This window comes from Thalassophryne amazonica, chromosome 7 (assembly GCF_902500255.1).
Source record: "Thalassophryne amazonica chromosome 7, fThaAma1.1, whole genome shotgun sequence".
Taxonomy (NCBI): Eukaryota; Metazoa; Chordata; class Actinopteri; order Batrachoidiformes; family Batrachoididae; genus Thalassophryne; species Thalassophryne amazonica.
The window spans coordinates 33,482,453-33,500,298 of record NC_047109.1 but is presented as its reverse complement, the minus strand read 5'-3'; the positions used below and the strand labels follow the sequence as shown (position 1 = coordinate 33,500,298).

The window sequence follows — 17,846 nt, the reverse complement described above, 5'->3', positions numbered from 1 at the left end:
CCTCCTTGGGATCTGGATGGTAACCATACAGGCAGATGAGCGGTCCATCCCCACCTCCCAAAAGTGTCCTTCTTTCTGTTCCAGCCAAGTGATACATGGTCCCCCCTTAACGTTTCCAGTTACTGGGTGTTGACCCCAGTGGCTGGAGAACGCCAAGGAGACGCCCACGTTCCACCTGGCTGCAGCAGATGATCATTATGGTCTGTAGTGTGGTGGATTTGGTAACATGCAGCATGAGCTCATGCTCCCTGCCCTGACCTGACCTCTGAGGATGTTCATATTTAAGGTGGAAAACTATGAAATCCAAAGTAAGCAATGGACTGGACACTGAATTTGTACAAGGACAAAAACAACAGGTTTTACTATAAAGTGTCCTTCAGAATTGTCAGAGGATTTTAGTGACATCTTGCAGGAAATGTCTTGAGCCCAATCTTTCATTATTTTTGTTCACAAAATGCTGGAAGTCGTCCACTGACAGATTCTGATCTTTGCAGATGACACCAAGATTTCACTGAGTTAAAGACTGACAGGTTACAGCAAGACTTGGATGTCCTGCAGAACTGGTATCAAAAATGATGATCGGAAGAAGTTACTTGAAGATGGTGTCATCAAGTAAACTAAGTTAGTTGTTTTTTTTGCTGTTCACACTCTGTTGAGTTGTGAAATCCAAGGTTCCATCTTCTGACCTCCACACTTCTGACCTTCCTCCTCTGCTGCCTATTCAGACTCCATTATTCACCAAAAAGTAACAGGGTTTGCACCAACACCCTGCTGGACAGTTCTGGTGGTGGTTGTTGTTCATTTAGATCTCAACTGATCCAGGATGGAAACTATTTTTTATCTGGATGCTCTGTTTGACAAACATGCAGAATAATCTTCCTCATTCAAACCTTCTCATGTGGGTTTGTGACTGACATTCAGAAATGAACTGGTTTGCGCCCCCTGGTGGACGAATCAAATACAGTCCAAGTCACTGAATATGTGTTGGACTTCATTTACATCAATCATGAAGAAACACAAACAACACGGTACAGTGTGATAAATCTGTCTGGAGAACTGCACATGAGTTTAATAATATAACTGCCGGAATTATGCAACAATGACCTCGACAAGACATCACAAATTAAAAACAAACAAATATAAACAAAGTTCTTTGGGGAAAGTTTGTAACTGTCAGGTTTGCTTTGCTGAGTACGGCAAGAGCATTTGGACCAACAACTTTAGAACTGAGTTTGTCACCAATGGATTTACGCTGCGCAGCTGATCTGCTCTGTGTCAGCCTGATCCCGTCAGATCTCAGAAGCTCAGCAGAGCAGGATCTGGTTAGTACTTGGATGGGAGACCTCTTTGGAACACCAGCGGCTGTGTGTTTCTCCAGATTAAAAACCGGAGTTGCATCAGGAAGGGCATCCGGCGTAGAACTTGTGCCAATTACCAATGCGGATCTGGCTGTATCCGCTGTGGCGACCCCGAAGAAAACTGGGAGCAGCTGAATGAACAACCAATGGATTCACGCTCCTCTTGAAATAATCTGGAATAATAATTTTAATTCAAAGAGACTTTATTGACATATGAAATGTGTTTACATTGTCAAACCAACTAAGAAAGCATAAAACAGTGAGAAAAAACTTCTTGCTTTAGAAAGTGTATTTTATTTATTTTCCATGTCATTTATTAAACCTCATTTTTTTTTAAATACAGGAGCAAAAAAATATATATTGTAAAGTCTTTGTGGAGGTGGGTGGGGAGGGGGTGGCTAGGAGACATTGAAGTGTTTCATCTCTTTATGATGCTGTATGACGTCATTCAATATTCAAAAGCTTTGTTGTCTTTGCTGCCAGCACTTTGTGTAAGTGGTCACTTTGTGGTTGTTGGCTGATCAGAGACACAGTTGTTTGGTTGTAAACACCAACAGTGTTAATTTCTTCATCGCTGCATCAACAACAAAATCAGTTTGTGTCCAGTTTCAGATTCAACAAACATCATAACAGGTACAGTCAGTTTTAAATCTTTGGTTCTGTCTCACTGTGTGTTTTATTAGTTGTTGCTGCTGATGAGAATCTGAATTTATTTTTATAATTAATCATTTAATGTATGAGAGATGAATAAACGGCCTTAAAATGTCTTTGCGTCCTGAAGCTAAATGCAGAAACTTCACATTTTAGCTAACAGGTTAAAATCGAAAAAATTAGCAAAGTTCAGAACGTGGAAACACTCAAATTCTCCTTTAAAGTCAAATTAAATGATTTTTTCAAATATCTGCTGATTTTTCTTGCTGAATGACTGTTTAAACACTTGTGTAAAACATTTTGATATGACACGTTGATTTTCAGTGAACATTAATTGTCTCAGGTGATAAAAACACGAAACTCAGTGACACAAATTCAGTTACAGTTTTTACGTCGTTTTTTTTTTTTTCAGGATTTAAAATTTTGTGATATTTTAAGTCCTAATTCCTAAGTCTCTTAAAATTAGATTGTAGATGGAAATTACCTAAAAAAAAAAAAAAATCTAGTGATGTAACATATGAGGTTTTTTAACAGAAAAATGTGTTTTTGTTCAGGGTTTCATGTTGAGCTGGATTTGTTAAATGTTTAAAAGTTACCTGTGCCAAAAAGAAAAAATAATAATTAATAACAATAATGTTTAAAATGTAAGTGCGCAAAAAAAGATGTCTGTGTGTGTGTGTGGGGGGGGGGGGAGTTGCTAGGATACACTGCTGATCAAAAGCTTTGTCGTCTTTATGACACTTATGCTCCTGTTCCACCACTTTATGATGAGTCAGTGGTCACTTTGAGATTCTTTGGTGATCAGAGCCACAGTTGTTTGTTTGTAAACAGAAACAGTCTTGATTTCTACATCAACTGCATCATCAATTAAATATTTTCTTGCCACTTGTTGAAACAGTGTGACAGGTACAATTATTTTTAAAGAATTTTTGGTTTTTAAATCAGATAAATGCTCCTTTATATTTGAATTAATCAATCGCGATGATAACTGATGATCCTTTTTATTGCTAATTGATTATTTGAACACTGGTGGAAAACATTTTAATAACTTATGTTGTTTTGAACTCCAATAATATTGAGTTGATTTACAGTGAACATTAATTCTCTCAGGTGATAAAAACATGAAACACAGCAAAATAAATTTAGTTCCAGTTTTCATGTACTTTTTAAATTTCTTTTATTAAAATGGTTTTGCTTGTTTTAACTGAATACATTATCATTAAATGACTGGATGTTGTGACAAAAAAGATATTTTGTAGTAAAATGAGAGTTTTTGTTCAGGGCTTCTTGTTGGGCTGATCTTAGTGACCTTGAATGTGACCTTCAAGATCAGTCAGATTTGATTCTTTATGGTGGCCAAACAGTGCCAAAGTATCCTGTAGTTACTGTTAGACATGTAAAGGTGATCATGTTCAGTGTGTTTGTTTAGTTTTTAAAATGTTTTCAACCGATCGACCTAAAACTTAAATCTTGGAAGATAAAATTACTTTTTTATAAGTTTTTTTTCTTGGCATTTCATTCAGTTTGTCAATAACCAGGAACTGACCTTGAACCTGTCAGTCATCTGATCACAGACAAATTAAATTTCGCACAGATTCTGTTCCAGTGAAATCTCACAGTCAGTCATTAAAACAAGAAATGTTGTTCTGACTGCAAAATTCAGACATTATTCAAATTCAGTGGACTTGTGCATCTCTGACTTTTTACATGTTGTGAATGAAATAATAAAAACTATTTGATCTTTTTCTTTATTTTCTGCAGCTTCCTTCTTGGGTTCTGCTCCAGTTATGGAAAGGCTCAGCGTGAAGATGTATCAGAATGTAAGTGATACTTTTTACTTTGGAATATTTCAGCAGCTTTGCTTCTTTTTACTTATTTGTACTTTAATGCTGTTATCTTTAGTTGATTAAATCTCTGACTTTGTCAACACAAGTTTATGCAGTTAAACTCCACTAGAATCAAACAGGTTTTGTGATTTTTGAGGATAAAATGTTGAACTGCTTTTATTCTTTGACCCAAATTATTGTTGTTACTGATTCAGATTTTGGCTCAAACTTTTCAACATTAATGTTGTTGGTTTTTGTGTGTTTGTGCTCATTAAAATGTTTCTGTTTTATCTGCAGGAACTCGCAGATCTGAAGAGGGAAAATTTCTCTCTCAAGCTCCGAATTCATGAGCTGGAGAAACACCAGCAGCAGACGTCTGCAGACTCCACTGAGGACGTTTTCCAAACGGGGGTGTGTGGACTTTAGAATGGAAAATGTTCAAGATCTAAAATCTCTGACTGATTATTCATTTGACACCTCTGTGATTTACTAGTTAACATCTCACAGTTTCTGCCTGTCACTAGTTAACTAGTGAGACTTTGAGTGTTACTAGTTTGGCAACTTGTGCCTCAAAAACTAGTTGGTACTTTGGTTGTACGAGTGCAGCACCTGGTATCACTAGTAAGGATTCTGTTTAAACTAGTTTGATGAATGTGCTGCTAGTTACTGAAAAAAGAGTGACGAGGAAGAACTGTTAGTTAACAAGTACACACACACACACACACACACACATATATATATATATATATATCACTCAGGAGGAGCTCAGAGTCGAGCCGCCCGGGGAAGACCCAGGACACGCTGGAGGGACTAGATCTCTCAGCTGGCTTGGGAACACCTCGGGGTTCCCCCGGAGGAGCTGGGGGAGGTGTGTGTGGATCGGGAGGTCTGGGCGGCTTTGCTTGAGCTGCTGCCCCCGCGACCTGACTCCAGATGAAGCTGTCAGTTTTTAACAAACTGTGTCTCTCTCAGGTTGATCAGGAGCTCCATACCCTTTTGCGGGAAAAGGAAATGGAGCTGGTCCAGATTCGGGACCAACATCTGTCCAAGGTCCTGGAGGTCCAAAGGCTCCAGCTTGACCTTAAAAAAAAGGAGCAGCAACTGACTGACCTGATGGAGAAAAATGAGCAGCTGGAGAAGGAACTGGAGGACCTTCAACAGCAGAGAAGAAAAGACTGTGAAGCTGTAAAGGTAAGAGTCACCTTTTTCCACCTTTTTTTTTCGTGATACATCGCAAAATGTATTACATTTTTGTGATGCCATTACCTGTCACTCATTAGTTTTAACTTTAACTTTAACACAAAATGCCTCTTCCTCCCCCGTCAATTCCAATTTTGTGATCCCATCATGAACGTGTCATGACGGTGTCACAAACTAATCAATGAAATTACTTTTCGTGATGCCGTCATGGACTTGGCATGAGATCTTGTTGCCTTTTTCCCAGTAAAAGTCTCCTTGTTTGAATGATTGATGTAAATGAACTCCAAGACATATTCAGTGACGTAGAAATGTTTTTGTTTCCAAATATCTTTGATTCAAGCTTTTGCATGTCGCTGTATTGAATCATTTGTTAAAGTTAATTTTTGACTTTTCCTCCTCCAGGAGTTCACAGTTCAAATGAGGACGCTGCAGGACAGGACAAAGGATGTGGAGGTAAACTGACATCGAGCATCACATTCACACAGCTTCTGCTCTGATTCGTGTTGTATGTTGTGTTTTTTGAGATTCTGACACATTATCAACATGCACACGTGCAAATACTTTATCCTTAGATTTTACTTTGTCAATGAAGTTTGTCTTCTGTTGTCCTCTCTCTCTGTAGAAGACAACTGCAGTTCTACTCAGACAGCTGCAGACAAGTCGATGTGGTGACACGAACATGGACCAGAAGCAAAGGGGCACGGAGGAACAACTCACCACGGTAACAACAGCTGTGATATTTACGTTTGTTTTTTGTTTGTCTTTTTATTTTAATACATGTTCTCTTTTGTGTTTTTTTCTGTTGATCTACTTAAAAACAGATTGAGGTTCATGAGTCCGAAGCTCAGAATGAACAGCTGTTTGAAGAACTGTTCATGATCAAAAACATAACTGAGAACCTGATCAAATCTCTGGAGGACACACAGAATCAGAACAAGGTACATGGACACACCAGTTTGTTCTTTCACACTAAATTCAGATGGAGAGTTTTCTCACAGTGACGTCACTGCTTCATTATGTGCTCAGACTCTGTGTGGAAAGTTGGAGGAGATAAAAAATGAACTCAGCACTGAGAAGAAAAATGGGATCAAGTTCACAAAGACCATCCAGGGGCTGCTGCAGGTCATCAACAAAAAAGACAAAGAGGTAAACCTTGAAAATATGTAGTTTTTAAAACTATTAGACATTATTGTAAATTAGCAGACTGTTTCTTTGTGTCAACAGTTTGTCTTTGTGTCTTGCAGATTGCAGAACTGCATCATGGGATTGAAAGCAGGGAGGCTGCTTTCAAGAAAGAAAGAGACAAGGCGCAGTTCACAGCCAGGATGTTGACACAGCTGTTCACAGCCAACCAAGAGTTTCTAGCAGACAGTGACAGGGCTTTCAATGTGACGCAGGCTGCTCTTAAGCATTAAATATAAATCATCACAATAAACTAATTTAAATCATGGACCTTTGTTTTCCTCCAAACTTAGACATTTTGCATCATTTCGTCTGTACAGTTGATGTTTCTTGTAGGGGAAGCCGGGACACAGTGAATTACAGGGCACAGTGAATCAGTAGCTACAGTTATATGCAAAGGTTTGGACACCCCTGATCATTTTCATGATTTTCCTTTTTTAAATCATTGGTTGTCTGGATCAGAAATTTGAGTTAAATATATCATATAGCAGTTGAACACACTGATATTTGAGAAGTGAAATGAAGTTTCTAGTATTCACAGAAAGTGTGCAATAATTATTTAAACAAAATTGGGCACTTTTATAAATACAGGCACCCTAATTTGAATACATTTAACACTAATTATTGGAACACAAAATTGGTTTGGTAAACTCATTGAACCTTGACCTCCTTACACAGGTGAATCCAATTATGAGAAAGGGTATTTAAGGTGGGGCAGCACAGTGGCTTAGTGGTTAGCACTGTTGCGGGTTCAATTCCCGTGGCCTTTCTGTGTGGAGTTTGCATGTTCTCCCCGTGTTTGCGTGGGTTTCCTCCGGGTGCTCCGGTTTCCTCCCACATCCAAAGACATGCGGGTTAGGTGGATTGGAATCTTTAAAATTGTCCGTAGGTGTGTGTGTGGGTGTGTCTGTGTTTGTTTGTCTATTTGTGGCCCTGCAACAGACTAGCGTCCTGTCCTGGGTGTACCCCGCCTCGCGCTCTATGACTGCTGGGATAGGCTTCAGCCCCCCGCGACCTTTAATTGGACTAAGCGGTAGAAGATGGATGGATGGTATTTAAGGTGGCCATTTGTAAATGTTTCCCCTCTTTGCTTCTCTTCTAATGAGTGACAACATGCGAGCCTCTAAACAACCCTCAAATGACCTGAAAACAAAGATTGTTCAACATCATGGTCTAGGAGAATGATACAGAAAGATATCTCAGAGATTTCAACTGTCAGTTTCCACTGTGATGAACATAGTGAGGAAATGGAAGACCGCAGGCACAGTACAAGTTAAGGCCTGAAGAGGCAGGCCAAGAAAAACCTCAGATAAGCTGAAGTGAAGGATGGTGAGAACAGTCAAAGTCAACCCACAGTCCTGCTCCAAAGACCTACAACATGATCTTGCTGCAGATAGTGTCTCTGTGCATCCTTCAACTATAAGCCTTTTCTGATTACACATCACAGAGTCACTTTGAGGTATACTATAGCACATTTGTACAAGTCAGCTTCATTTTGGAATAAGGTGCTATGGACTGATGAAACTAAAATTGAGTTATCTGGACATAACAAGGGGCAGTATGCATGGCTGAAAAGGAACACAGCATTCAAAGAAAAACACTTGCTACCGACAATAAAATCTGGAGGTGTTTCCATCATGCTGTGTGGCTGTGTGGCCAGTGCAGGTACTGGGAATCGTGTTAAAGTTGAAGGTCACATGGATTCCAGTCAGTATCAGCAGATTCTTGAGAACAATGTTCATGAATCAGTGACAAAACTGAAGTTGCATCAGGGCTGGATCATTTCAACAAGGCAACGGCTGCCCATGCTCAGAAACGAACAAACCTGAGATATTTTAGAAAGATGAATGGTCCAAAAGACCTTCAACCAGAATCCAGGCTCTCATTGGAAGCTATAGGAAGTGTTTAGAGGCTGTTATTCCTGCAATAGGAGGATCTACTAAATATTGATGTATTTTTTTCTGTTGGGGTGCCCAAACTTATGCACCTGCCTAAATTTGTTTTAAGAATTATTGCACACTTTCTGTAAATCCTATATGAATAAATGAATGAATAATTTTATTTAAGTGTCATGCACACATGTGCCCAGCCCACATGGGCTTATAAGACACTAAAAGAAACAACAACAAAGTGAAGACGACCATCAGCTGTTGCACAATAAAAAGACAATAACAAAGTAAACTCGGCTGCAGGTCAGGTGGATACAGAGTTTTCAGTCTCAAAGTCCAAGCTTTATCCACAAATGCTGCCACACTGAAAACCTCGTTTTCAAACAGCCAACCCAACATGTCACCCTCAGCCAACCAAAATAAAACAGGATTTTTACACTGGATTTTTTTAAACATTGCAGCTCTTAGGCTGTTATACAGTGGACAGTAAAACAGAAAATGAAATTCATCCTCAACCAAATTCAAATCACAAAGGGAACAAAGCCTATTCTCTTCAGGGATGCCTTTGTAGTGACCCACTTCAGCCTCTAGGGGCGGCACTCCTGCTCTAAACTGGGCACACAGAGACCTCTGCCTCCTTGTTAAATTACCTTTAACATAAAGATCAGTGGAGAAACAATCCTTAAACTGAACATAAGTTCTTAATTTAGGCTTGTTCCCCAGTTCCCATTTCCAATGTTCCTTATAACTTTCAAGTAATTTCTGTCTGAGGTTTTATATTTTACATTGTAGATTATTTAAAAAGAACACTTGTAGATATGCACAGGATAATATCTCACAAACGTCTTTGGACCAAGAACAGTTAAGAGCTTTATCCCAATTAAAGACTTTCCTTGTAAGTCTGTCCTCAGGTAGACGCACTAGGTGGTTCCACAGCCTAATCATCTCAGCCTTCTTGTCAGGAACTCGGGGTGATGTGGCACCAAAGGTTGTGGGACCCAAATGCAAAAACTCACAGACAATGGAATTGAAATTGAAAGGCTTTATCGGTCAAAAAATGAGCTTGGATTCGGTACACAGTTAGGCATTCATGGATGCAGAGGTACAGATAGTCGGCAGGCCAGGGCGTCGTCAAAAAGGCAGGCTCAGGTCTTTAACACAAGCAGACAAAGTACGTGGGCAGCAGCAAGACGAGGTCACAAAACAGAGCTGGGTCAGTACACGGCAAAACAAGGCAGAGCTATGAAAAGGCTGGTACGAGGACAGTGAAAATCAACGAACTGGCGGGGCTTGAGTGAAGACAGAGAGTTTAAATAACCAAAGTGGAAATGAGGAAAGTGAGAACAGGTGTGTTGGAAGAACCAGGAAGAGGGCGTGGCAAACAGAAAAGTTCAGGTGGGCGTGACTTAGTGTAAAAATACTGAACAGCAAAAACCAAAAGGTAATTCTGATGAAGAAAAAACAGAAATAACAAAATGCAGAGACAAGTGCAATGAGACAGAGATGAAAGAAAACAGAAAAAAGCAACTAAACATCATGACATGCAAACAGAAAGAAATGACCCCAAAAACTAGTACATGTTAAAGTGGACAGACCAGCCAGAATATAAAAGACTAAGACAAAACTAGAACGGAACTGACCATGGCTAGAGTATAAAAACTAGCAAGAACAAAATGGCAAACAAACCCACAAACTACAGAATAACAGATAATGCCTAAAATGACTAAACAGAAGACTAAGTGATAAACTGAAAACAAAAGCAGAGACAAAAGTAAACTTCACAGAAAAGGCCAGACTAAAGCATAATATAAGAAATTAGACAGAACAAAACCAAGACTGAAGTGAAAACTAAGGTAACAATTAATGAAAACAATGGGGCAAACCAGCTACTAAGACAAAACTACACAATACGAGGTCTATTAGAAAAGTATCCGACCTTATTATTTTTTTCAAAAACCATATGGATTTGAATCACGTGTGATTACATCAGACATGCTTGAACCCTCGTGGGCATGCGAGAGTTTTTTCACGCCTGTCGGTTACGTCATTCGCCTGTGGGCAGTCTTTGAGTGAGGAGTCGTCCACCCGCTCGTCGATTTTTTTCATTGTTTAGGAATGGCTCAGAGACTGTTGCTTTGTTTGATAAAAATTTTTTCAAAACTGTAAGGCACAACTGAGTGGACACCATTCAATAAATTCAGCTGGTTTTCGGTAAAAAATTTTAACGGCTGATGAGAGATTTTGGTCTGGTAGTGTCGCTTTAAGGACGGTCCACGGCGCCTGACGGCGATCTGCGCTTCGAGGCAGCAGCGTCTCGCCGTTTCAAGTTGAAAACTTCCACATTTCAGGCTCTGTTGATGCAGTAAGTCGTCAGAGAACAGAGAACTTTCAGAAGAAGTCGGCATGAGGAGTTTATTCGGACATTCCATTGTTAACGGTCATTTTGTAATGAAAGAACGTGCGGGCAGAGTCGCATGTCGGGCTGGACCCGACCGCGGGGGGTCGCGGCAGGAAAAACACCTCCGTTGGAAATCTTAACGGGCAAGTTGGAACATGCCCAAGCTGTTAAACAATTTCTCAGTTACTCACTTGTTGAAAGCCATTAAAAGCCGCCTGAATTCTACAAATGGTTTTCAACACGGAGGTGTTTTTCCTGTCGCGGCGCACACAGATTTGCCGAGTCGTCACGGAAACGACTCGGCGAAATTGCGCGTACGTCTTTCATTAAAAAAATGTCCTTAAACAGTGGAATGTCCGCATAAATTCCTCATGCCGGCCTCTTCTGAATCTTCTCTGTTCTCTCACGATGTCCTGGGTGAATTAAGCCTTAAATTAGCATGTTTTCAGCTCGAAACAGGCCGACGACGGCGCCTGGAAGCGCTGCAGGACGTCCCGCTCCGTGGGAAGTCCTTACACTGACAGAAACACCCCATAATCTCTCATCAGCCGTTAAACTTTTCACAGAAAACCAGCTTAATTTCTCGAATAGTGTCCACTCGGATATTCCTCACAGGTCCAGAAAAAATTTTGATAAAGCAACGCGCGCCGTCTCGAGCAGCGTGTGAAACAAAGGAATTCAGCCGAGAGGGCGGGACCACATCTCACTCAAGGCCTGCCCACAGGGAAATGACGTCACCGACACGCGTGAAAAAACTCACGCATGCGCACGAGGGTTCAAGCATGATTGGTGTAATCGCATGTCATTCAAATCCATATAGTTAAAAAAAATAATAAAAGGGTCGGTTTATTATCTAAGAGACCTCGTACATGAATGATGAACAGAAAACAACACCAATGAAAACATGAACATGGCAGGAATGCAAATACAGATGTACAGAACAAGAAAGCAAAGATCAATGAAAAAGTCATAACAGAAAGCACATCAAGGGCAGGACCATGACAGCACCCCTCCCCCATGGGCCCACACCGGGGGCCCACAAACCCCCCAAGAACACAACAAGAACCAAGGCACAAACCGACCATGGGAGGGGGGATGGGGGAACGGTTGGAGGGCACAGACAACAGAGTGAATGGGCCAGAACCCAAGGGGACTGCCTACAAAAAGGGCAGCATCAACCGGGTGGCCAAAACACCATGGAGGGACAAAAAGCCCTGCAGGAGGGTGACAAAGCAAAAAACAAGGAACAAACAGGCAGTCAGGCAAACAAATAAGCATGGAGTCCGGGGGACGACGGCGAAGCCCATGACGATAAGCAGGAGGCTCAGGAGGTCGGCCAGAAGGGAGACAGGGCCTCGTGACAGAGTTAGCAAGTGGACCTGGGTCAGGTGCATGACCCAAACCCCGGCGAGCAAAAGGGCAGGAGGGAAGGGCTAACATTACCCCAGAACCAAGGAACCGGAGACCAAACGTAGTACCGGGCTCCCAGAATAGGGAAGGCTGCGAATTAATGCCCAAACCCCATATTACCATGCAAGGAAGTCCAAAAAACAGGGAGATTGACAGACAAACAGACAAATCTGAGGGCCTATGCCTGATAATACTGACACTGAACATAAACAAAAATGCCACAGTAAGAGGATTAACAAACCCAGCAAATGAATTAGATACAGCATAATAGTGAATAAACCACTGAGATAAAAAGCTATGGGAGCCACTGATATACATGATGTTATCATGAGTTTGAGGAAGCAAAAAACGTCTTAGCTGAAGCGTGCAAAAAGTAAAAAAACTGACACAAAAGATTAGGGAGGCGAACAGGAACCAACCACTCCAGAATGGACCAGGGGGGTATCTTGATTGAGCCCAAATACGGAGCACCAACCAGTTCCCAACAAAAAAGCAAACAATGAAAGGACCAAACCAACAGGATATCTCTTAAACACATATCAAAAGACATGGTTGCTATTAGCTTAGCACCGTAACAATACAAGAGCAATACATTGTGGAAAAAGGTTCTATGCAAACCTGCCACAAAATGAAAACTGCAGAAAAACCACCAAAAAAGCATGTTCAAAAAAGAAAATAAAAAACTCACAATTCTGTAGATCATAATCCCCAAGGGCACCCTTGAGGGTGGCGTTGATTGGTTCAGATGTAGTGTGGAGGTCATGGATATGTCTGTGCCTTCAATAGTCATGCACACTGTGGGTAGATGCAGAAACGTCGCCGAAGACTTTGGATATGAATACGTAAGTGACGTCTCATGCGGGGTGTGACAGGCTGAAGGCTCGAGTGGTGTGACCTTCTCCTGTAGTTCAGTCGCAGCTTCGTGAGACAGGAGATGCTCTGATGAGTCTGAATGTGGGTGCGCAGCAGAAACACATGCTGCTGGGTTCTGGGATGTCGTGCTCGCCGTGGAAGGCTCCTGTTGCATGCGTGGTGCTGGGAGCAGTGGTGTACTCGGAGAAGAGTGGATGACAGCGAGCTCAGGAGGCGGGCATGGAGGAATTAGGTTGGCGGGCACGAGCGCTGCTGAGGACTGGAAGGAATTGCGCGCTGTGGATGACTGCTGACACGGGTGCGCTTCGGTGAGTTGTAACGGCTTCAATGTTTCTGTTGGTTCAGGATCAGTGGACTTTGTGAGGCAGTCAGGTTGCATGACTTCTCCTGGTGACTCTGCAAGCAAAGTTGGAGACGAAAGCGCTTCTGCTCCCGTTAAAGAGACAACCACAGACGTTCCTTCCCCTGCTGGCAGCACGGGGAATGTGAGTGGGCCTGCTTCCTCCTGCGGCATGCACTTGGCAGACAGGACGCGGGGTATGCAAGGTTCCACAGGATCCGGTGGCATGCATGTTGAGTCATTTCGGAGCTTTCGTGGCATCAGAACAGGGATCCGACAAGGCGTGACTTGTGATGATGCCACACTCGGCTGCGGGACTGAACCTCTTGGCTGGCACTTCTCAGCCGGCTTCAGCGTTAAGTGCCGAGGCGCAGGTGTGGGTAGCTGAGGAGGCAGGACGGATGAGGGTGTGGCAGTCTCTTGGTCACACAGAGACGGTGAAGGAAGCGTCGTGACTGGTGTCGATGCTGATTGCTGGTAGCGGACCGGTGCGTCAGACGGAAGCAGCAAGACTGCAGCGTTGGACAGCGTGATAGATTGGGGTGTGTCCGAACAGGACTCTACAATGTCGGCTTCAAACAGAAACGTCATTGGGTCGTCAATGTAGGTGGGGATCCGACCTTGCATAAACAGAGACTTGATGTTGGCGAGTTCTGGATAAGATGACATGATTCCCGGCTCATCCTGTAGGATGCGGTCTAATGCCGAAAAAATCCGTTGTCGTTCCTGCCGACCTGTGCTGTCCAGAAATTCCTAAAATAAGTCCTAAATCTTAAAGAACACAGTGGCTGTGTCCTGTAGTGCTAACTGCTCTGACTCAGACTCCTCTTCCTTATCACCATCAATCCAGTTGGATTCGTCGTCTTCTGACGGTAGGTAGGCCTCTGGGTGTTTTATCCAACTGGGCCGCTTTTGTTCACAAAAAACATTGTCAAGGCGTAGAAGCTCCGGAAAATAGTCAAACAGCCAAGGATGTAGATTCACCAGGTTCCAGGCTTGGTCTAAATAATCACACTTCTCTTCTGGAGCATAACAGTCTCGAAAGCAGACAAAAAAAAAGAGAGATCAGAAAAAAATCCTCTTTATCACCTCTAAATCTGGGAGAGCAGCAACAGAGTCCAAGGCAGGAGTGGAGCTTGCAGGCTCCATGTTCTGGCCAGTTTGAATTGGCAGACCGGGCGGGGGCCCGTCTACTATGGTGGCTGTGTCCTGTAGATATGACCCTTCTGTCTCTGATGTGTAGTCATCGTCCAGGTCGGTCCACTCAGACTCGCCGTCAAGGAGCTGGTGTGTGGGCGGCAAGTGGGTTTCTGGCTGGTAAATCCAGGCTGGGAGGCTTCCTGCCATAAACAAGTTGTCCAGATCTTCTAATTCTGGAAAAAGATCATACAGCCAGGAGTTCTCCTCCACCAGGTTCCAAGCTTTGTCCAAAAAGTCAAATTTTTTCTTTGGGGTGTAACAGGAGTGAAAACAGTTAAAGAAAAAATTTACCTCAGAAAAAATGTCCTTGATGAGGGCCATGTCCGGGTCCTTGGCAGAGAGAGAGTTGTCAGACATGACTGGGAGTGAGCTTGCTGAGTCCCGTTTATGGCCAGTTCATTCTGTCAGGAACTCGGGGTGATGTGGCACCAAAGGTTGTGGGACCCAAATGCAAAAACTCACAGACAATGGAATTGAAATTGAAAGGCTTGAAACTGAAATTGAAACTGACCATGGCTAGAGTATAAAAACAAGAACAAAATGGCAAACAAACCCACAGACTACAGAATAACAGATAATGCCTAAAATGACTAAACAGAAGACTAAGTGATAAACTGAAAACAAAAGCAGAGACAAAAGTAAACTTCACAGAAAAGGCCAGACTAAAGCATAATACAAGAAATTAAATAAACAGAACAAAACCAAGACTGAAGTGAAAACTAAGGTAACAATTAATGAAAACAATGTGGCAAACCAGCTACTAAGACAAAACTACACAATACATGAATGATGAACAGAAAACAAAACCAATGAAAACATGAACATGGCAAGAATGCAAATACAGATGTACAGAACAAGAAAGCAAAGATCAATGAAAAAGTCATAACAGAAAGCACATCAAGGGCAGGACCATGACACTTCTGTTTCACCACACAGGGCTCCCAGCCCATGTCTCCTTCTATGGCAGCCTTAGGGGTGAACCTATGAACTCCGAGGAAGTACCTCATCGCTCTCGGCTGAACCACATCACACTCTGGGGCCTCCTCAAAGCCCCACATCCCAGCAGCATAGAACAGCACTGACGCTACCATTGAGTCATACAGCTGAGTGAAAGTTGAAAAACTCAGGTCCGGACAGAGCTTCAGCTTATAAACTTCATTTCACTTCTCAGATATCACTGTGTTTGTCTGCTATATGATATATTTAACTGAAATTTCTGATCCAGACAACCAATGATTTCTAAAGGAAAATCATGAAAATTATCGGGTGTGCCCAAACATTACAACTATATATCTGCAAAACTACATATATATTTGCAGCAGTTATGCCATATTTTTATGCATAAAGACAACCCCCTTATAAATTAGTGTTTTGTTTTTGGATACATTAAGGGTGATACTAAGTGGCAAGTGAAGTCTTTTTTCCTATCAAAAGTAAGTTTTGTGGATGTCAGTGTCTTTCTATTCATTTATCACAACAGAGAAAGGTAGCCCAAAAAAATTATTGTAGTTAGAAGACAACCCCGTCCAACTGATGAGCATGTGTTATGTCTTCTCCAGAGTATCAGCTATTTGATAACATGACTCGTATGTCACATGCACCCGGGGCACAGTGAATCAGTCTAGAAAGTGATTTACTAAGCCACAGTTTGTTTGTTTATTTATTTGGATCCCCATTAGCTGCAACTCTGCTGCAGCTACTCTTCCTGGGGTCCACACAAGTCTATAAACACAACATTAATAAAAAAATGCATTCAAAAATATAAAACAAATCAAGTTCCAAACAAATTAATCATCACACCTGGTCAGTCTATACACACACACAAAAAAAATCTTGTCTATAAATGATCAATAGTTAAACCCAGATTGTTCATTATGTCAACAGATGCAGCTTTAGAAGTTGTTTAAAAAAAAAAAACATTCATTTGAAGTGAGTTTAAAGCATTCCGGTAATAAATTCCATTCCTTCATGTTATGTGTCGGATGCGGTCGGAGCACCGACCCAGCGTTTGACAGGACCCAGCATAAAATAAGCAGAGCACGGTTCAAAAGATAACAGAATTTAATAATCATAGTGAGTTTAGTGATAAACAACCAAAAATGTCCGCGGTCTGGTGAGGTGAAAACACGGCACGCTCTCAGCAGCGCAAACGGTCCGGAGCCACAGCAGTTCGGACCCAGGGACCCCGCCGACACCCCCCAGGTGGCCGCGACAAACCGAGTCTGCGAAGGAAGAAAACATGAGGTGAGTCCAACACTCTCCACCCAGAGAGACACAGCTCAAAAGGTGCACACAATCAGCAAACACTTCCTGGCTTAAATATATATCAGCTTCTGACCCTGCAGGCACAGAACAACTCAGTTCAAATCTCCACTGCAGCAGAAGGGGATTAGACAATTAGCATAACGTAACAGCTCAATAACACAAGGTGTGAGGGACACCAAATCCACTGTCATTACTTCATAAAAGTCACCAAAATCAAATTACCTCAGGAAGTGTGCTGAAGAGCGTGAGACCTCACCCAATCCTCCTTCACAGACTGTGGCGTCAAACCTGGAGCGGTCTCTGCGTCCGTAATGGTGAGATTGTTCTCCTGACATCGATCTCACACGTCTGCTCACAAGGTCGAGTCTCTGGCAATCACACACTGTGCATTCAAGGTTTAAGTGCAGCAATCTCTGATCAAGACAAAATACACCACAGCTGTGAGTCCTGATGACCTGCACGTGAAAACAAGCCTCAGGTGTTCAGGGTGAGGTCCTAATGCTCAGCCACTCAGTCCTGAATGCATACCACCTGGTGGGAGAAACAGAAAACAAAAACCAAGCCAGCCAAACACCCCAGCACATAACACCTTCATACCCCTAAATATGGCAGTGTTCTTTATGCCATTTGTCCTGGCTGCAGGTAATGTAAAGTTTCCCACCACAGCATGTCTGGTTATGTAACTATGATTTTCTGAACTGAAAGAAATTCCTAAACAAAACACAAGGTAACTTAGTGACAATCTTTCTGGTAAAAATGATCAGTGAATATAACTAACAGCCAATTTTTATGTATTGTAATGATGTCAGTCCTATAACTGCACTTAAGTGCTATACGAGCAGCCCTATTTTTAATAATCTGTAATTTATTTATCATTTCTCTGGAGGCACTTGACCAAACTGCTGGGCAATAGTCCAGGTATACTCATAATAATGCTTTAATAGCATTATTCAAGTTGTACAACTTAAAAACCTTGCATGTCTTCTCATAATTGATATACCCCTGCCCATTTTTACAAAATATTATTTGTATTTATTTTCCATAATAATTTTGAGTCTACATTACACCCAGCAGCTTAGTCTCATGTGCTTGATTTATTCTCATATTATTAATTTTAATGTTTAATACAGGTTTTTTCATAATAACACGACTGGAGCCAATAATCATGCAGTCAGTCTTTACTGCATTTAACACTATCTTATTGGATGTTATCCAGTCAACGACCTTGTGCAGTTCCATATTTAAAGCAGCTTC

General features: G+C 41.9%; 1 protein-coding gene across 1 annotated transcript; it reads left to right on the top strand.

Annotated features, from left to right (window-relative positions):
* The first annotated feature begins 4,036 nt into the window (after positions 1-4,036).
* Positions 4,037-5,690, top strand: LOC117513755 (CDK5 regulatory subunit-associated protein 2-like). Its single transcript, XM_034173990.1, has 3 exons — positions 4,037-4,246; positions 4,808-5,026; positions 5,438-5,690. Exons 1-3 carry the CDS (start codon positions 4,112-4,114, stop codon positions 5,495-5,497), a joined length of 414 nt encoding a protein of 137 aa, XP_034029881.1. The 5' UTR covers positions 4,037-4,111; the 3' UTR covers positions 5,498-5,690.
* Positions 5,691-17,846: the final 12,156 nt, after the last annotated feature.